General features: G+C 31.8%; 2 protein-coding genes across 6 annotated transcripts in view; both read right to left on the bottom strand.

Moving 5' to 3' along the window:
* LOC143246295 (polycystin-2-like protein 1) overlaps positions 1–13,109 on the bottom strand; it is a 66,143-nt gene extending 53,034 nt beyond the window's left edge. For all 5 annotated transcript variants that reach the window (XM_076492764.1, XM_076492765.1, XM_076492766.1 and 2 more), the window contains exons 1-2: positions 12,827–13,109; positions 2,979–3,092 (exon numbers count right to left, since the gene is read on the bottom strand). In XM_076492764.1, coding sequence (XP_076348879.1) covers positions 2,979–3,092; positions 12,827–13,028 — 316 coding nt within the window. In that variant the 5' untranslated portion in view covers positions 13,029–13,109. The remainder of the gene's footprint in view (positions 1–2,978; positions 3,093–12,826) is intronic.
* A 1,208-nt stretch (positions 13,110–14,317) lies between these two features.
* LOC143246297 (leucine-rich repeat-containing protein 20-like) lies at positions 14,318–21,544 on the bottom strand. The gene is made up of 4 exons (XM_076492772.1): positions 21,030–21,544; positions 17,376–17,519; positions 17,046–17,213; positions 14,318–16,296 (listed from the first exon to the last, which is right to left on the bottom strand). The coding sequence occupies exons 1-4, from the start codon at positions 21,145–21,147 to the stop codon at positions 16,085–16,087; spliced, it is 642 nt and encodes a 213-aa protein (XP_076348887.1). The 5' UTR covers positions 21,148–21,544; the 3' UTR covers positions 14,318–16,084.
* Positions 21,545–22,577: the final 1,033 nt, after the last annotated feature.

The following is a 22,577-nucleotide window of genomic DNA, read 5'->3' as shown; positions in this document are numbered from 1 at the left end:
TCTTTCGTCTGCTATCGTTTCTTTGTCCTCTGACAGCCTCTATAATTCTCTATATGGCAACTACTTTCCTAACTTACCGGATTCTACTGCACTTTGTAATGGCGACACTAGTCTGTTTTGCCTATTTTTGATTTTTTCGTATCTCTCTCTCTGTTTTTTTATTTTATTTTTACAAAATGTAACTAGATGAAAAGTAAAAATGTTGTTACAACACTTTCTGCATTTGTGTTTGTATAGTCGACGAACAGTTTCTGCATTAGCTAGTTCGGAAGACACAATAAAAGCTCTGACAGTTTTGAAATGCGTATTACTATTTTGTTAAACGGTTATTTCCTGGAAATTTATTCTGCACTTTAATTGCTAGACCAGATGTGGCCCAGCCTGCCAATCGAAACCCTGTAATATCGTATCATGTTTAGCAGCTTAGAAGAGTTAGTCCTACATCCGTTTACTGAACAAATAATGCAAAACAATGCTTATAATAAAAATATAACAATATATTTAAAAATAATACAAATAAATAATTGAATAGACCTTATTTACGAAACACGTAAACACTAGCTGTCAGCTTCAAGTATTGAACGAAATTTTGCGTTTCTGACCTGTTCACTTGATAAAGTATTACCTCTCATAAGGGAGACGTTTATTTAAAAAGACTAATGTCAAATACTTGAAATGTATCTTGAAATACCGTACTCTATACATGAGTTTTAATTATATTCCTTCTTTAAAAGCACGAACAAATACACTTCAATTTGTTGGCGTAGTTTAATTAAACGTTAGAAGTTGAAGTTAGGAACATGATTTATTGTTACAATTTCTTGCACTATCTAATTTCGTTATTATATTTATCACAATCTAGTTTTATTATCATACTTATCATAAGTTTTATCATCACAGTTATCACAATCTAGTTTTAGAATTACAATTATCACGATATAGTTTTAAAATTATAGTTATCAGTCTAGTTCTAGAATCATAGTTATTACAATCTAGTTTTAAAATAATAGTTATCACAATATAGTTTTAGAATTATAGTTATACAATCTAGTTTTAGAATCATAATTATCACAATGTAGTTTTAGAATTTTAGTTATCACAGTCTTGCTTTAGAATCATAATTATCACAATATAGTTTTAGAATAATAATTATCCTTCAACTTTTGCAACCAGTAACTTGCATTTTTTACGGAGTTATTCATACATTAAAGTAAAACAAAAACGAAGAGTACCTATATAAAATATAGTATCCTTTATGTGAGTTCAAACTTAAAAATTGTGTCTTGGAAAGGTTTATATCTCTACATAAATGTGAATACGGACCGAACTTCAAAGAGAACTTCATAGCCGTACAGAAACAGTAAAATTAAGTTAATTTTTATTTTACATCCTTAATGCCACATAAAGGTTACATTCGTTTCTTTATATATATATACGTGTGTGTGTATTTTTATATGAATGAAACTGTGATGGAGCTTTTTGTTATCACAAATTAAACAGTCCTTCTTACATTGCTAATATTACGTAAAATACCTTTATCAATTTGAGGTTATTATTTGTATTGCCTTTCCTATTACAATATCGTACTAGAAAGAAATAGGAATTACATTTGCTGGTATTAAGAACAAAAATAAATCTATCGCTGAGATTTAGCATCAATTTTACTCCGAAAGTTTGATTGTAATAAGGTAAATCCCATCTTATGAAAAATAACCTGGAAGAAAAGTAGGGTTAGATTTACGGGGATTTGTTTGACACGACAGGATAATCATAAATAGTTTAATTGGTTGCTCTCCACAGCTTCATAGCAGAGTACACATGCATTTTTTTAACTTTCATATTTTTTTACATATATGATGCTTATAAAAAAAACTAACCTAATCAGGCACTTTGTTACACGTACTTCTGCACAAATATTTATTTAGTGTCACGAAAGTGGTTTTTAATTCACCACTTTTAAACACTGTATTCACAAAACTGTGCATAAATAGAATAATAAGAAATATCTATGATGCATTTGCCTCAAATGTATTTTATATTTTAATATCAAACTGTTTGCATGTGAGATTACCGATATAGGTCACCCTTTCCGATATATTGCAAACATACGTCGTATAAATCCCAGAAGAAATTAATGTGGTCCAAATATTGCTATGAATTATTACAATATGTAAATGTTTAGTGCACCAGCATACGTAACCTAAATCCTAAGCTATTCTTTTGCTTCCATTAGCTTACTGAGTTGAAGGCTTGTATAACAAAGTTCCATGTTGGTCAGCAGTAATCTTACGTACTTGGAATGCTTGGAGTATGATATTCTGTCATACACCGATTGCATATAACTCATTGTGTAGCTGTACGCTAAGAAAACAACAACAGCATTATGCAGCTAAATACTAGAATCAGGACTAATTAGCATATTTTTTTATTTATGTAATATGCATATCAAAACACCTCTTGAGGAATGGGTGATGCTTCTAGTTTACAGAGAACTTATAATGGTTCAATCGCAACTTTATTAACAACGTAGAAAATAGTGTTATTTAACCACGCACCCAATTTCACAGTTAAAATTAGACCCCGTAGTTCTATACTTAAAATGACATGCTAATCCCAGTGTAATGTTTTGTCGCCAAATTATATATATATATAATATATGAAAATTGATTCAAAGCCTTCACAGACACCATGTTAAGTTAAATATCATTCAATCACTTGGCCAGAAAGTGACCTTAAGAACAATGTGTCATCTAAGTTTTAAATCTACAGAAACTTTACTGCTGTTTAGGATAAATTGTTATTTAATAAATAAAACCTACAGTGTTCGCATTCTCTCATGCGTTTTATTGGTTTATTTTCTTTGCAACAAAGTCGGCTTAGATGACAACGCAAGTCTCTAATTATGTAAAATAGTAGTACATATAACGTAGTCTTACAAACTATAACACAGATATTTAACAAAATAAAAAACAACTTACAGATGGTAAGGATAGCAATAAATATACTGTAAATAAGCAACTCCCTTAATGTTGTTTTGATGTACCACTCCCTGTCAAAAGTTTCTTTTTTCATCTGCCTTGTGCTCCAACAGCCTGTATGAATACGTGTAACAACATCATTTTAACTAACACACTTACTAGTAAAATAATAATTCCCTTCTTTACATTCTCTGTATTTCATGTGCTTAAAATTGTATATAATTTGAAAGTGTTTAATAGGCTTTCCATAATATTTTATTCACTTTTAAGTTGTAGGACACATGTCTCAGAAACTTTTAAGCAAAAAGAGAATTAAGTTAAGGAAATGCAAGCGTGGAAAAAATCTAATTATTTTCATTACTATTACCTAAGGCTATTAACTCGATATTCCCTTTACGTATTGTCTTGAATAAACTGTTATTTATTAAAGTAAAGAAGTGTTATCTTAATATAATACTAAATACAAAATAACCCTTTTTTACTATCAGCTGCTATTCTTACTCATTCTTCCAACTGTTATGAAGTTAGGTGTAAGAAATATCAGTTGGAACTGAAAAAAGTGAGAAAGTAGTGGGTTTCTGTCAGTTGGCATGGAGTTACAAAAAACAAACTATGATTATGAAATTTTATAATCTGGTATACAGGAAACAGGTGCAAAGTCAAGTAGAAAATAATCTCATCGAGAAAGGGATATAAAAGACAGAAGTTCCACAAAGAAAAAAGAAAGCCGGGTGGTGTGAAAGAGAACGAATAAACCGAGATAATCTAAGTAATACACTGCCAGTAAGAAACAAAATTTATTATGTTATTGATTATAATAATAAATACAAAAATGTTATGTTTACATTGGTATGAGTCAATTTATGATGGAATAAGTTGTTGGAGATAAGAAGGGAAAGCAAAGTGTAAATATAGTACGATTGTAGTTTCAAGGTGATCATAAAACTAACTTTTATTATAACTTGTTTTTATCCATAGCTCTTATTTACTGTTTCTGTCCATATTTATTGTTTATTGTTCCTATCCAAGGCAACTGCTTATTGTGATAATTGCACTGTTACCAAACAATTACATGATAAAACATATTTAGAAAATGTTAATTCGTTGACGATTTATTGAGTGATTATTTTATTTGCTTGTTCAGAGTTAAGTACAGAGCTAGACAATGGGCTATCTGTGCTGTGCCCTCCATAGTTATCAAAATCCGATTTTTGGAATTATAAGCTTTTAGACGTACCGCTTTGTCACTCAATGAATGATGATGATACATTTGATGCTAATATTATGGATTTTTAACCAGTTTTTACTTCCATTAGAAAACCATAAGCTAATACTTATTAACCGGAAACAAACTACTTGAGAAATAACTTATCTCAGTATAAATTAAAACAATTATTTTATTCTGATAACTTCTTGTTTCCCTAATTATATTATATCAACTTCTCGTTTCCTAACAGTAAAAAAATGTTTGTTTTAGAGCGAATTCACTTTGGGTTATCTGAGCACTGTACGTCTCGATGAATGGAAAACTGGATTTTAATGTCGTACGTCCATAAATATGTGGAGAACAAAAATGAATCCCTAGACATTAATGTTGTACGTTGTACATGAAAAATTATTTGTCGAAAGCTCGTTAAACGTATAATGTCAAGTCTAAGCTCAAGACATTGGTAGTGTATCCGCTTTGCGCCATAAAACGCTGACTAATATAAGTTCAATAGAAACTAAAACATATGTCAGTTTATATTTTTTGCTGAATTTGGTAGAATGAGAAATTTATCCGATAAAAGTAACGTGTCATTTCAAAACGTGTTAATTTTATAAAAACTTAATTTGTATCTGTTGTTTTTTCTGGTGCATAACATAATTTATAAAACCGTGAATTGTCAAAGTTGCGGTGTCGATGACTCGTGTACCACATATCATATAATTTCATTTTAAAAATTTGACACTTTTGTATCTGTACTCGTGTCATTGAAATATGTGAATAATCATATGAAAATTCATCAATTTGGTAATTTTAGATACCAAATACACTCCTCTTTAATTATTTGTATCTAACATAATTTAATCATCCAGTAATATGGTCGTATTAGTATTTATTTAAGTTGACAAAAGAAATGGGAGAGTTCGGATGAGGTAATACAAGCTTTAAACATAATATAATAAAAGTTACCATAGCAACTAAAGTATGTATAATGCTAATAACATCGTATTCCTTTATAGCGTAGCGTTGCTAACTGGACACTGCTTAACGAGTCAGTACATAATACTTGTCTGCCACGCAACTTTTTGGATCCATGGCAACTAATTTTGTTTCCTGCCATAACAAATTTAAGTTTCACAGACTCTTGTAGGATGTTTACATGAAGCGTTAGAATAACGAAAACCTTAAATAATAAATTATAGACCGCACAATCTATTGACATTAGCTCTCGTAAACGTTTGTATTGTTTCACTGGTTGTTGTATCATTATTATTATTATAAAATATTATAGAAACAAAAAACTGAAAAATATTGTTTTTCCTCATTGTAACAGAAACACCAACTTGGTTGTTTTTTGTTGTTTTTATTTCGGAATCCTTCACCTATCGTAAATAATATTTTAAATATTTTCTCCTCGGATCAGTAAGAAAAAGATAAGAATAGCACACGTTAGTTTGAGTTTGATGAAGTTAATTAATTTTATTAACATGGTAAGACTTCATGTGCATGTCGTACTTGTTTTAGTTGCATGAACTTGTATCATAACTAGGACATTCAGTAAAGAACTTACTTTCGTCACAAGGCGTTGGATCATATTCGGTTCTCATAAGATACCAAAATGTGTCTGCGTGTTCGTCGTTATCAATGGACACGATCAATTTTTGGCAAGTCAATGAGGAATAATATTCTACATGAATCCACAAAGTTGTTTTTTTTTTAATGAGATTACTTTTTACTGAGTTATAGAGCGAAAATAGTGTGAACTTTATCCCCATGCGAACAGATAGGGAGTTTTTATATTTTCGTGACTTTTCTATGGCCTCAATTAGTGGTCTTGATCCTCCATAAACTAATCACTTCTAAGTTTATTTACAACACAAATGTATACTAACTTTCGTCTAAATTCATTCAGCCGTTTTTGAGAAATCTTGCTGACAAATACACAAATAAACACACACGCTACCCGGCATGGCCAGGTGGTTAAGGCACTCGACTCGTAATCTGAGGGTCGCAGGTTCGAATCACTGTCACACCAAACATGCTCGTCCTTTCAGCCGTAGGGGCGTTATAATGTTACGGTCAATTCCACTATTCGTTGGTAAAAGAGTAGCCCAAGAGTTTGTGGTGGGTGGTGATGACTAGCTGTTTTCCCTCTAGTCTTACACTGCTAAATTAGGGATGAGTAGCGCAGATAGTCCTCGTGTAGCTTTGCGCGAAATTAAGAAACAAATAAAACAAATCCTCTATTTTTTATCATAAATATCACATTTTGTAGCACATTTTATAAGAACACATTTTGATCCTTTCAATAAAAAACCTGTACAATTTTCGTCTTTCAGTCAGCTTAATATCCTATTAGGCCCGGCATGGCAAGATGGTTAAGGCACTCGATTCGTAATCTGAGGGTTGCTGGTTTGACTCCTCGTCGCACCAAACACGCTCACTCTTTCAAGAATGAGGGCGTTATAATGGACGGTCAATCCCACTGTTCGTTGGTAAAAGAGTAGTCCAAGAGTTGGCGGTGGGTGGTGATGACTAGCTGCCTTTCCTCTAGTCTTACACTGCTAAATTAGGGACGGCTAGCGCAGATAGCCTTCGAATAGCTTTGCGCGAAATGTAAAATAAACCAAACCAAACACACCACACACATGTACACAGGTGAAAAATAACCTTTGTCCACCTTCGGTCGAGAACGTAGTTAAATTTCTATACCAAGTTTGTGTACATAAAATACAACTATGTCGTAAGTTAGAATCTGTTACAAAGCTGTATTTAACAACTCGCTTTTAATAAGCGAATGCAACACAGAGCAATATCGTGTATAATTTTACTAACTTAATCATTTTTCTTTTAAATTGGAGTAACGCGCAAATGATATGTTTTAAACATGAATCTGAAACAATTTTAAAAATTTTAACAAACTTTATCTAGAAAATTCTGTCAGTTTAGCGACTTGTTTTTGAATATCTGAAAACGACTGCAAAAGAAGGACACCTGGTAGCAGGAATATGTAAAAAGACATTCAGGTAAACAATTCGTGTATTTGAAAAATATTACAACATATGTAACTTTCCACAACTTCCCTTGGGTTTATTATTTACAAGGAAAAAATTAAATTATTAACTTATTCATGCTTATTGAAATAGAAAATGTGTGATAAACGTAATTATTCAACTATATATTAGCTTAACCATTTTGGGTCTGCTTTTTCAAGTTCTCAGGTTTGATAAATTAAATGGCAGCTGGCAAGAGAAATACTGAGGAAAAATTAATATCTGGCTATCTATTTTATTACTATTAATTTGTTACGTTACTTTCATGTAATGTTTTTAATAAAAGAAACGAAGACAACAAGTAATACTCAGTATTTATCTTCTTTACAGAATCATTAATTTTTTTGACAAAAATGTTTTATCAGAAATTCTGATTTTTTTCTTTTGTACAAAACACTTAATGTTTACTGAAACCAAATTTTGTGAAGATATATGTAAATCATATCGGACGATGTATCAATATATAATCGTATTGCGGCCTTACGATACGATATCGTATCGCTGTGTTGCGTCACATATAATGTTTATACAAAAATATTTCGTTGTGCAAAATCATGTTAGAACGTTATTAATAAAACACGCTGTTATACATATGAGTAAAGTTTCATTTTCGCATCAAGTTATACTATAAGCTAGAGTTAATAATAATTTCTCTTTCAAGAAAAAAAAGACTTTTATAACCATTTTATTCATGAAACCCTTCTTTTTTTTATAAAAAAATTATTGTGCATTACATGAAAAATGATGTTACCTGAAGAAACGGAAATAATAAATTAGTGTAACAAGTACTCTACAATTATCATGTTTCCGCCCATAGCGTGATAGGCTTACGACTACCATCACTATTAGCTTTTAACAGACTATATACGAGAGATTTTGGATTCAAATTGATTTTTGGGGTCTTCTGATCTTGTACTTATTTTTATGAACATAAATTTATAAAGTCATTAAAACTGTGTGTTCCTTCTAGTGTTTGTTTTTTTCAACAATTATAGAAGTTTGCCATAATATCAGTTGAATATGAAGATTTGCCGGCAGAAGGAAGATTGGACATCTATAAACTTATATAACTAGTACCTATAGTAATTATACCACTCGATGAATCTATAGACACGGACTTTACTCTCGAGCTTTTTCTAGTCTCTGAAAATATTAACCTCATAACTGAAACTTACAAAAAATGATAGGAGTGTGTGTTTTTTTCGTATAGCAAAAGCCACATCAGGCTATCTGCTGTGAACACCGAGGGGAATCGAACCCATGAATTTAACGTTATAAATTCATAGATTTACTGTTGTGCCAGCTGGGGACGAAAGATAGGATATTCGTATCTTATTACTCTGTTCATGTTGCACGGCATGGCCAGGTGGGTTAAGGCGTTCGACTCGTAATCTGAGGGTCGCGGGTTCGAGTTCCCGTCGCACCAAACATGCTCGCCCCTTCAGCCGTGGGAGCGATATAATGTGATGGTCAATCCCACTATTCGTTGGTAAAAGAGTAGCCCAAGAGTTGGCGGTCGGTGGTGATGACTAGCTGCCTTCCCTCTAGTCTTACACTGCAAAATTAGGGACGGCTAGAGCGGATAGATCTCGTATAGCTTTGCGCTAAGTTCAAAAAACAAACTGTTCACGTTAATCAAACTATAACTAGTTTGTGTCGAAACAAAAGATAATATATTGTTTTTAAATAAATTTCTTTCTTGAGGTAACAGAAGCGAGTCCTCGAGAATATTATCTGTTGTGACAACAATATAAAAACTTTAATTATATTTTACTTTTCAAATTCTCTGTTTTACTTCTGTATCTACATCAAGTGCTATAATTTTTTATTTAACCATTCTCAAGATGAATATTTATGTGTTCATCCTTCCTGACGGCAAACTATTCATTTCTTTTTCCACATTAATGTTTTTATACATACATATACTCGTATCTATAAGAGCACACGTCTTCATTTTGCCTGTTCCATTGTTTGAGGTCCGATGTCCATTGTAGCATTTTGTTTATTTCTATGTTTTGTTACCTCTTCCCAACAGCAGTTTTCAAGCAGTCATACATTCGTTAAAACTTCTTCTTACTTATATATATTTCACTGCTCTCAAGACAACATTAACGGCCATATTCTCAATAAGGTAATTTGTAAAATATGTACATAATCAACTGTCTTCTACCTCGTAAAGAACATACGTTGAAACGTTTAATATTAAATTTGGATTTATACATCTATTATAAATAATGTCAGTTACACGTATCCTATTCAAAATATTGCAAGCAGTTCCTTTTGAAACATGGAGCCTTGCTGTACGTGTTTACATATCGTATTCTTGACCACTCAGGAACCATGAATGGGTCACATTACTACTATTGGGCATGACATGTTCGCACCTTAATAAGCACACTCTGACTGGTTGTATGACAATCGATTGCATTGTAAACCATGAACACGTGACAATACTCTGGTGCAGAATATTTTAAATTTGCCTTTTATATCAGTTTTCTTACTGTTTCCATAATTATTTTTAATATTATATGTACATAAGTTTGTTGTAACAAGTCGAAACCAAATAAATTTAACAAAAAAACGCTGCACTAATCGAAAATATCCCAAGATACAAACTATAATATGGGATTATAAAATGTGTTCTAGGTTTTGGAGGTAACTGAAGAATTAAGACCCACATTGCGGTGGGGATACACTGTCTTTCAGTCTTAACCTTCATTAGCCAGTTTCACATGAGAAATAAAAAAATAAACTTTATCAAAATGTATTAATTGTCATTAATATATGTATATATATATATATATATACGTGTGTGTATAAATATGTGTGTCATATTTAATACATGCAACTAAATCATTTTGAGACTTTGCAGAACCTGTTATACATAAACCAAAGTGAACGTTATCATCACAAAATATTTTCATTGCTGCAGTTCTAAAATATCAACAATTTGAAGTTGAAATTTACAAACTGCTTTATTAGAAATTTCATCCAGATAGAAGAGTTATTCATTTAGTATACTTTGTACAAATGTGTGTAGTTCAATAAGTATACCAAATTACATGAATTTGAGCTTAAACTTTACCAAAGGCAGGTAAGCTCTTAATGTTTTCCCTTTGTTCTGATTAATAATCATATCACAAAGAACAACACCTTCAAAGAAGGGCCATATATCAGGTAGGTGTGGTACATGACCTAATGATCTTTGTATCATACTATGAAGGCAAAGATTCATGGTTCGCATCTTGTCACCGAAAAACAAATCGGGTTATTTATTTTGAGTTCATGTGTACTTTATAAGAGTGACAGTCACGTGCTATTATTCCATTAGAGTTTCCAAGAGCTGGTGATAGATGCTTTTGTCTAGATATCATCCTTCAAGTTTATGACTTCTTCAAAATTAGAAACGACTAGCTTCAGCCGAATATCAGTCTACAAACAAATACATCAGATGATTTTGAAAAGTGAACCATTATTTCAACACACCCACTGAATGTTATCTTAGAAAATAAGAGTGAGGTTACTCTTCCAAATTCCAAAAAATTGTATCGCTCCCTCCCCCCAAAAAAATGGTTTAATTTATCACATAACATATTAACTTTTGTGTATTTTAAGATATTTTAAAGCGACAACTTTATTTGTGTTTTTATGATGGTATCCCATTGTAACGTTCATATAACTCAAGAACACGATTTGGTATTGAAGAATAATTAAGCTTTAGGTAACAGTTTTAGACAATTTAAATCATGCTTTTGGCTTTTAGATATTAAATTCACGAGGTTAGAACCAAAAGAAGAATTTTCTATTATATTAATAACTCACCATGTAAATCGGAAGCTACTTAATAAGAAATAACTCTCCTGTAAACAGTGAACTTTTTGAATAATCTGTTTGCAATAACATAAGGAAACGCAAAATAAATTATATCCCGGAAACATGAAATAACGATAAACCTTTTTAATTTTAAAAGTAGGGCTTTTATGTCTCGCAAAAGAATGGCGTACCCAATGTTTTATTAATTGAAAATTTACTTCGGCTACGTCATAAATTACTATTGATTACTTAGCTAGCTCAGAAGTGTGTACATAATTATTTTCCTTGGTAAATGGTGGTTATATGTTTCCTCTTAAAATCACATATTATCTTATATCCTGTGATTTATTCTGATTTATTGAAGCTTTTGTATTTCAATAATTCATACATTACACCACTTCCTTCAACGATTATTATGAGAAACCAAAGAAAAGTAATTTGTACCAATAGCTGCAATTACGAGTAATGCCAAACACACATTGCGGAAAATGAGAGCTAAAGACAGTAACGAGAAAACATTGCTGTAAGAGCTTTAAGTATCAAGATGTTTGCTAGGAAACAAATATATATTTCAGAGAAAACGAGTACAACATACTGTTAAAAGAAATTTAAGTATCCGTAACTACTGTTTACATGGGAAAGCAGCGACCAAGTTTGTGTCGGTTCTAGAATGTTCCACATTTTGTTTCGTTACGTCCTTCTACTTCAGATCGTTATTTTGAACTGTTTGTACATAAGTCAGTAAATTATATCTCAAATAATTCATGCATCACGGACTTATTTCCTCTGACTCGAGCTTCACACGAGCCTGTTTTGCAATTTGAGAGTCTTTAAAAATATTTTAAAATATGTTGTGAGGATATTATTACACTTCAGAAACTGTATATATTTATAGTACGTCAGTATCAACTGTTGAAACACGAACGTTGGATTCTACAGGTTGTAGCCTGTTTACAAAATCGATTCAATGCGCACTTTTCACTTTATATATATATGAAATTTCCTATTGTGCTGTATAGATAAGTTAAGTTCTCGACTTGAGTTGTTGTTCGCAGTAAATAACTATAGATTATACAGTGTTAACTGCTCTTAATATTTAATTTTACAGCATGTAATGTATTTCAATAAACAGACTACTTCACATAGAAGTCGTGGCAGTTATCACATTGTATTTTATAAATAATGTTGGTGTGGTGTTTGTCAGTGTAGTTTTTACATAGTATAGACCTCAGTTTTGTGCCTGGTTTTTGAATAAATTTGTATTAACTGGAATGTCATATTTTGTTACTAGTTTTTGCCAAATGTTGGTTATTTTTCTGCTGATGTCGGGAATACATGGTATGCAGCAGTATTCACGAAACCATATACTTCAACTAATTACATAAGAATATCTTTATATCATTTCACTATTATGAGTACAAATAAGAAAAGTAATTATTTGAAGTGCAAAGCTTTTGTTAGTTACTAAAAAATATAAACTTAGGAGATTTCAAACTATCTAGAAAAAGCGTAAAATATATAAGTTTGAAAGTTACTGAGTTCAGCATAATATTCTAGAGAAATATAGTTATTTACCGTTAATAATAATATGAATAATTTCAAATATTCAGCCAATTTATTATTTCTTGTTTGATGTCAAGAAATATATAACAACAATAATATCTAAAAAATAATACTTAGAAACCTCTGACTTAATTTTACAATACAGTGAAATACAAATAGTGTAATAACACTTGATATTAATAACAAAGGTCCTGTTTTGGAGAGGACCTTACCTCCAATAGCCCGTGTTAAGTCATACCAGCATCCCCTTCTTTCCTTCTCAGGAATCACATCAGCCTCGTGCAGCTTATCATAGCAGGGGTCTTCTAACCCCAGAACCTCTAAATCTTCGTTTTCTATGTCCCATGCATTTTTGTTGCTTTTGGGTTTTTTAGGAGGAGTTTTCTTCAATACTCTTTTACCTAAGTTATTCATTAAGTGAGACAAATGGTAAAGAAATAGGTTAAGAAGTTTAAGAGACGTCTGATCGTCCTTATGTGGTTAAATGGAATAATTATAGAGTACAGCTATTTCTAGCCTGATCACGTTTGGTAGCAACGTTTTGAATAACACAGTTAAAATGCCATGGATACCGCAACACAATCTTTTATATATGAAAAATGACTCGATTGGTTCGTGTTAGTCCACGCAATGTACACGTCTACTAAAATCATATCAGCTTGTGTTGTTGACTTACCTAGTGATGTGTATGAAGAGAAAGAAAAAAATTTGCATATAAATAATTTGTTCGTTTCCTGAATTTCGCGCAAAGCAACACGAGGGCTATCTGCGCTAGCCGTCCCTAATTTAGCAGTGTAAGACTAGAGGGAAGGCAGCTAGTCATAACCACACACCGCCAACTCTTGGGCTGTTCTTAAACCAACGAATAATGGGATTGACTGTCACATTATTATACCTCCACGGCTGATAGGGCGAGCATGTTTAGTGTGACAGGGATTCGAACCCGCGACACTCAGATTGCAAGTCGAGCAAATTTTTCATTCGGTACATAGATCGTTGAGTAATGCATTTTTTCTTTATTTTTATTCTTTGTCTGTTTCAGTGCGAAACTATATAATAAATAACATGTACTCTGTTCACCACAAGTTAAAGAACATCAGGTTCAGCTTTAGCGTTATAAGTCCATAAACTTACCTCTGACTCACCGAGGGCCTTCTTATCCTTCAACTTTAACTGATGATTACCCATAGTATTTTCATTGGTTACTTCGCTCTCTACTGTTTAGTAGAACTGTTTTGCGATCAGTAAGTATTTTTCCTCGCGTGTGTGTATGTGTGTGTGTTTTCTTATAGCAAAGCCACATCGGGCTATCTACTGTGTGCACCGAGGGAAATCAAACCCCTGATTTTAGCGTTGTAAATCCTTAGACTTACCACTGTTCCAGCGGGGAGAACATTTTTTCTCTTCGCCTAATAATGAGAATGTTAACATATTTACTTTCTTTGTTAAAGAAAGTAAAATTAAAACTAAAGAAAGTAGACGTAAAAGAAAATATTTTTCAACTTTTTTATCGGAAATATTATTAAAGTGCTGAGTTTTATGTGTATTATAAATATTTATAACAAGGGATGTTTTCGAAGTTTAATACATACAACCCAGGTAAAAATGTGAATAAACTTAAATAAAATTATACAATCCGATGCTATTTTTCTTTTCATAAATCAAAAATTTCTATCATACAAAAGTGTTAAGAAACAACAACATTTTTATTTCTTATTTTATTTACGATAGTCATAAAGAGAAATATTTCTCTTATACAAAATTTATCAAATGGTTCAACATCAAATAATTCTACGAAATGGAAAGTCAATTACAATTCCTACATAACACCAAAACTAACACTTTAATTAGTTTATTTAATTTGTAACTTTGAGCATGAACCGTTCATTAGTTTTGATTTTAGAAATATTGTAAAATCCGTAAGTCAGTACTAGCAGTTGAACTTACAACAACATGATTCTCTGAACTTGTATAACACAATACAATATTCATGAACAATTATTGTAGCGAGATCATGAATCACGTTATTTTCTGATGCATAAATCTATTAAACTTTTCTGAGCAACCCAAAACAAGATTGTGTGTTATACCGTTGTTATTCTGATACGTGGTCAGTTCAAATATAATACGTAAGAAGTAAAGAATTTTGGCATACGCCTTTGATATCATTTTTTATTTTCTTCCATGTGGTCTTTACAGATCTATCCTGTTTCATTTTGGTAAACGATGGGACTATCAGCACAATACATTCTATAAATATGTTGTCAATTGATGTTGCAAAGAAATTGAATATTTATGTGTAATCAAAATATTCCACTGAGTTTGAACTGATTTATACGTTTGATACTTTTTAACTCAAACAAGGTTATTTTCTATTAAATCCTTCAAACAACACTTTTTTTTTTTAAATTAAATAATATGTCATTTTATACTACAGCAAAAACTATATGTACTTCTGCGGTGTTTTTGAAAATGTAATGTTTCAAGAGAAAAGAAAACCAAAATTAAAATTAGCAAAATGTTTATCCTTTGTTTTTGAAATTCGTGTGTCATACTATGTTGTAGCGTACAGAGTGCACAATTTATGGTGGTTCTTGTCATGTATACGTTGTACTGACGTTACAACAGTACAAATTGCAATGTTATGCGTCCCTTATGTGATGTCATTTTAGTTTCTACTGACTGACAGACAGAAAATACACTACTGTTATTGTGGTGCGAGTGGTTAAGAGAGGTGAACCCTCCAGACAGCCTTCGGTCCCCTTTCGGAGAAATAAAGAGATAATCATAGAAAAATACGATACTTGCAAATTATAGCGTACATAAAACTTTTACTTATTTACCATAGAAAACGCATATGCTCAACAAAAAATTTATAATACAAAACATTGATTTGTTAGAGTTATAACTACTGTACCACATCATACAACTCACCATCCATTATGTTACTCGTGGGTCAAAGTGCACGTATCACGGCATTTTTTACAGAGTTACGTTCAAAATTTAATTGAACTACTTTATTATCGACATATGTCATTAAGGCTGGCATTAAAATATAGTTCATAATTCAAATCATTAACATAAAAATATTATCATAAATTATTTATATTATGTCACTAATCATTTAATTTTAATGGCTTTTGTTTATGGTTGAACAAAAAAGTGTCTATAAAAATGTTTGATTTATTCATAAATCTTATGATTTCTCACATTTCTTTCAAAATGAGTCATTAAATATAATATATATATATTTGTGTACGTGCATGTGTGGACTAGTTTTACATGGGTTACTTGGATAAAATTCAGGAAGCTTGACTTGCCTCCCCACTCAGTAACAAACTGCCATGCAGTGGCACTCTAAATAAATAATAACACGAAAAAATTACATAATTATAAAAATATTTGTTAAAAAAGAAACAATCTTAATTTACAATCTTCGACTTCGTCCTCTCTTTTGAACGCGATAGAAATTACTGCCTGTTAATTCCACCAGATGGCGGAATGTTCTCTAAATCCATAATATCATCATCTGAATCAGTGTCCATGGTAGAGTTGAGATGGACAGTCACCACAACAGACTCCATTGATTTTAGTTGCTCACGAGATGTATTTGTCAGCGGATTATCTTCAAAGTTTACCTCTCGTAAGGATCGAACACCTTTCAGTTTCTCAACGTCGATGCCTGTAAAACCGTAGTTGGTTGTTTAAAACACTATATAATACAAGTTATTCTCTATTCCTTCTAATACAAGCAGGCGCAGTAAAATTATAACTTTCATAAAAAAAAAACACTTTATAATCTTATTTAATTCAAGCTCTGAATATAGGGAAATGTATTATTCTGATACATCCAAGCATGTGGGTCGAATAGTGGAAGAATGTGGTAGTTTGGATTGTTAATAAAAGGCCCCCTCTTGCGATTTAGCCCTTCAACTTTCTCCTATAGCAATGTGATACGGTAGTGGTTTCGATTCCTTGCATTCGTGAATGAAAAACGCTCATAGTAGATCAACGACCCTGAAATAAGGACCCTAGAAAGAGACTTGTTTGTAAGAACAGAAGAATGGAATAGCTTGGTTTAAAAAAAAAAGAGAAAAGACTTTACTAACAATAGCTTCTTGTGATATGAATAACACTAATAACCCATTGTTCAGATTCTCAGACAACAAATAAGTGTGTAAAATAGCATTGTAGAAGTAATATTTAGCTACAATAAAAAAAAAAACACTCGGCTTAGCAAACAAGAGTAGTTTCTTGATAAATGAAAAGAGCTCTGAAAAATATTTTCTGTAATAAATAAATCCAATACTTCGCATTTCTCTGCAAACCATTAAGTATCCTGAGAAGTGCGTATTTATCTGTTAAAGCTCGGTTACATGATAGTGACAGTGAATGCTTAATAATATTTAAAATATATTATCCTCTGCTTACTTGTGAGGTGGTTTTTCTGTGCATTCAAAAAGATGAGATTTGGGAGTTTGAAGACCACCTTGGGAAATAGCATATAGTCATTTTGGGAAATATCTAATCGCTTCAGATCGCTGAGATCACGTAATTCCTCTGGAAGAGAGCTAAGTCGGTTGTTTGCCAAATTGAGCTCTGGAAATAAGTAAAAATGTTTATAATATTAAATTGTGTCACAATAACTTTAGCCTAACATGCTACCAGACAGACGCACAGATAGACAAACAGGTGTTTTAGCACCACTTCGAATTAAATTTGTACAACAGTTCCTTCCTTTGCATTAAAATGTAATCTCACCTGTGATATATGTGAACTTGATGGCGAATTTAGGAGGAATCTTCCTCAGCACGTTGGAAGAGAGATCACATGCGAGAATGACTGTATTTCTCATTAAATGGTAAACAGCGTCTGGAATAGACATAAGCTGACATTCCGAAAGATCTGGAATTGATATGAAAGTGACTATTAAGACAAAGAAATATTTTGCCAGAAAATAAAAAAAAAACAATAAAAATTAATATGGCAAGTGACAGTCTTTGTTAGGGAAGCTGGATGCTGGCAAATACACGTTAAAAGTAAACAGATGTTATTTTTAACACAATTAGAAAAAATCAACGATGTTTATTTTGAGTGCGAGAGTTTGTGTTGTTTTTACTTAGTTAATAAGAAGCGTAATAGTTTTGACAAAACTATGACATCATTTCTTTATTAACTAGCACAGCAAACAATCTCACAACAATAATCTAACTTATCACTTAACTGGGAAATATAATACAAAATCAGTATTGTACGTTGCCAGTTTACAAAAAACATTATATAACCAAGTTCATTAATCAAACATATGAAAGCTGTGAAGAGAAATAATAAACTTATATCAATATTTCACACCATTTCAATGTCATTCTAACTTACTAGATGATGTACTCCAGCACTTGCTTGCTAGCAAAATCTACGTAATAAGCAACAATTGAAAATAAAGCAAAGATTGTAATGAAATATATTTCAAATCATTTTAAGTTTATATTAAATATTCAAATCATTTTCAATTACATCTAGAAGCACAGTGTTTTACTCCAATATTTAATATAAACTTAAAATTTATTAACGTTATAAAACATGCAGGATAAAAATGAACAACTCACTGTCGAAATTTGAAAATGTTCGTATGTGGAACGAAAATAGAAACTCAATGTCATAACTCATCTGTTTTAAATTGGGTGACTATGAACTGCGTAGTTACTTTAATTAACCGAAGTTTTTCCATTAAACAAAGTTTTGGCAACTGGCCTTTTGGATTATGCTCAACTCAGCTGACTCATAAGCATGTGGTAATGGCTTCACCGGATGTGTGTATTTTGTATCGTTTTCTTTTACATTAATATTTGAATAATTTTGTAGCTGTTAAGTTTCCTCGCGATTTCATTTTAAAATGTTGATGTTTAGAGACAAATCATCTTCAATATTTAAATTTTTAAGTGCAGTTGTTATATTTTTTCAAAAGTTTAGTTACGTGTAACGAATCACGACTTAACTCGTCTGTTAATTAAGATTATGTTGTTATTATTAATACTTTCAAAAACAAGTCACTTTGAGAGTATGTATATATATATATATATAACTTAGATGACCGAATAATCGATTTTACTCATAAGGGTAGTGGTTAGAATTAATAAAAAGCCATCGTTTGGCACACTGTCAAAGCTCTTGGCTCACGGTATTGTCGCCATGGGGTATTAGGGTGTCTGCCAACAAATCGACGTTTACCGGAGGATGTTGTAACTGTTTACGTTAATTTCATCTAGCTGAATGTTTAACAGTTTAAACACTGATATTCCATTTTGTTGTTGATGTTACTTTCGCAAAAGAAACCATTTTTTTTTTATAAAGGTACATTTTAAAGACAAAACCCACGTTTTCTCTCATTTCTGTGAAACCAGAAGAATACAAATTAATTCGAGAAAAACTTATGTCCATTATATTGTTCTCGGATCCAGGACAATGTTTCACCTTCATGGTTACAGACCGTCGCTTTAAAACTAACTAACTTTTGATGACACATTCCTATTCATAAATACAGTTTTGCAAAAACTTGGTATCTCAAATATTTTACATTACTTTGATAAACCATAAGATACATACTTTGGGAAAAATTATAATTATAAGACTTGAATGTGGTAATGAAATGAAATCGACCACCAAAACTTCCCTAATTTTTATAAATATTCAAGAAGTTTTTCAACTATGTTTCAATTGTGGATAATTGTTCTAAGTTTTTTCTTTACTTGAATTGAATCGTCTTATTTTTTGTTTTGTATGGCTTTTGTATCTTCCAATAATATTTTGAAATTTTTAAGTTTTTTGTATTTGACTGGTAAATGTGTTTGACAACTGTTTTGTTGAAGTATAACCATTTCTTTCTAATGAAACGCCAATTTTACGCAACAAAATGCCGAATTTTTGGCAACAATGTTCAATACCTCATCTTGAAAAATACAAGTTATAATTACCAAATTATCTACCTAATTAGATTCTCACTTGGAAACCAACACTCTTTCAAAGTAGTTTTCTTGAGATAATTAAGTTCTCATATTAAAACAAACAAGCCTGAAATTCCAGACAAACAAACTTTCAAGATTTATTTTTAAAAAAGGGTAAATAAAAAAGTAGGTTATACAAAAAAACATTTGGGTGAGACATTGTCCTTTTCTATTTTAAAACCTGGTGAGAATTGTCCATATTCCGTTTTAAGCATCATATTCCTATAAAGTCATAAAATAATTTATTTTAGATATGTCTTATTCAAATGCGTAAAACGTAAAATGTTTGTTCCTTTACACAAGGCTCGGCATGGCCAGGTGGTTAAGGCATTCGACTCGTAGTCCAAGAGTCGCGGATTCGAATCCCCGTTACTCCAAACATGCTCGCCCTTTCAGCCATGAGGGCGATATAATATGATGATCAATCTCACCATTCGTTGGTCTTACACTAGAGTGTGACGGCTAGCGCAGATAGCCCTCGTGTAGCTTTGGCGCGAAATATAAAAAAACCAAACCTTTGCACAAACCATATGATTACTTGAGTGAATCGTCACACCAAATGTGCTCGCCCTTTCAGCTGTGGGAGCGTTATAATGTTACAGTCAATCCCACTATTCGTTGGTAAAAAGAGTAGCCCAAGAGTTGGCGGTGGGTGATGATGACTATCTGCCTTCCCTCTAGTCTTAAACTGCTAAATTAGGGACGGCTAGCGCAGATAGCCCTCGAGTAGCTTTGCGCGAAATTTAAAAAACAAAACAAACATTTGAGTGAATAATCACAAAAACAAAGCTTCTACAAGTTTATTAAACCCTTAAATCTAGAACAACACAAAGCGTATTCCAAAATCAGTGTTTTAATGCCAAACTGATTTGTTTGCTAGTGTTATATGTATTAAATACAATTATTTCACCTTCTCTTAAAACTTAAATATGTAAATAACTCTTCCCTACTTATATAGATATGTATAAATAAAGGGATTTATAATTCACTTTTTGTAATAAACTATTATCCCTATTTCTGTTTTGGCAGTCATAGGGTTTGTTTTTATTGAGAACTGTATAAGCCTAGTGTTTCATATTTTAATACAGACTCTTGCGTATTTCCAGTTCTCTCGCCTTGCGCTCTGACTGAGTAATGTTTAACATAAATAGAAAGTGTTACTAGAGGCAGGTGTTACTCAATCCCTGCGACACAGAATGAAACTCCGTGATAAATATAGCTTTATGGGCTTATTTCTTTACTCTTGACATTTAGTAGTTACGTATTAAACTAAACTGAGTATCTCCTCTTATTAAGAAATGTCGTTACTTAAATTCAAAGCTGAGATTTCGCATAATTTCAGATTCAGTGACGTTAAACTATCAGCTCAGCTTTCACCATGTATATTACAATAATAATAAACAGAGTCACTTACCAAGATTTTGCTCTTCTTTAGCACACTGGCATCTTTTGACAACTTTAGTTACTGCTTTTCCAACCATAATCCTAACAGGATTTACTGGGATAGAAGATATTGTTGGTCCAGTAGACATCTTGTAGTAAAACTAATAATTCAGTTTCTTGCAGTTGGGTAATTATTTTTTAATTTCTTTGTCAGAACTTAAGTTTCTAGAATCTGAAAAGTTATGGTTTAATTATAAAACAACACATATCAACAAAGAATTAAAGTTCTTGTTGTTTTAGGATATAACAAAATGTAATTGATAAGTCAAACTTAAATGTCTTTAACTTTTGCTAGATCTTAGACAACTTGACAAAATATGAACTTGGTGGCATTAAAGCGCTTTGAAAATGATGACCAAACTACATCGCATACTCTAGTCTATTGGATAAAAATCGTGAACTGCTCCCCTGTTATACTTGCAGAAATTGTTTATTTTGGGCAGCCTTTGACGTAATACCGTCTCTTCTAAGAGAGACAAAAATAGCTCATCAGCTGTTTGGTAGATTTCGAAATACTTTATGCTCTCAGAAACAGTGAACAGCTAGAAATCAGATAATTCTGCCAAAAAAGTATTATAAGCAATGAATAATAAATGAACACAAAGGTTTCTTAACCTCTAGCTTTGTGGCAGTATTTTCATTCCAACTTTAATGTTATTTTATTATTTATTTTCACAAAAAATGAAGAATTGAAGTTTCAGGATAATAAAAATAAAGTTGTTTTGTAAACAAAAGTAACGTTTTTGGCTTTACGCCCTTTCGTTTTTGTGTAAATGATTTGCCAACTGAAATATTCTGGGGTCAGGTATAAATGACGTAGTTTTTTTTTTTCAGCTAACAAAGCTAAGCTAGGCTGTTAACCTGACATCGAAATTGGTGCTAAAAATACAATAGCTCATGAAGGCACACACTCAAGGGTTGTATAACACCTAGCAATAGGTAAATAAGAATAATAGTTATTTAACTTAGAGTTTCTTGATGACGAGAAACCTATTTGAAATAAAAATGTATCTTAGGACGATTGGTTTTGGTATTAACACTTTTACTAATTAAGCAGAGAACAACTTTCGACTTTCCTAAGCCATATTCAGGTTAACAGAGAGAGAGTTTGCAGCTGACCGTTGCCGGGCACATTTCTTAGGGACGAGAGTATAAACAGGTACGGGATTGTAGAGGGCGGTGCAGTTAGATGTTAGGTTATTAATTAGTAAGGGTATAAAGAAACACCTTCATACTGGTTTAATTTTGGTTTTAGTTGTTGTATAAGCAGGGCTTTGATTTTGCGTTTGTTTATGTTTGCTTCCCTACTTAGTATCTAGGTGTTTTCTATGGTTATGTTGTGTTTATTTGATTTGGAGTGTTTAAAAAGAAGTGAAGGTGTTTTTTATATTCTTTGATTCTAATATCCATTTTTCTGCTTGTTTCTCCAATATAGAAGTCGTGGCAGTTGTTGCATTGTATTTTATAAATAATGTTGGAGTTTATGAGTTTCATGCTGAGATAAAATTGGAACGCGTTT

The sequence above is a fragment of the Tachypleus tridentatus genome, chromosome 3 (assembly GCF_004210375.1).
Source record: "Tachypleus tridentatus isolate NWPU-2018 chromosome 3, ASM421037v1, whole genome shotgun sequence".
Classification (NCBI taxonomy): Eukaryota; Metazoa; Arthropoda; class Merostomata; order Xiphosura; family Limulidae; genus Tachypleus; species Tachypleus tridentatus.
Note: the sequence above shows the minus strand (reverse complement) of the source record. Positions and strands in the feature narration are given on the sequence as shown.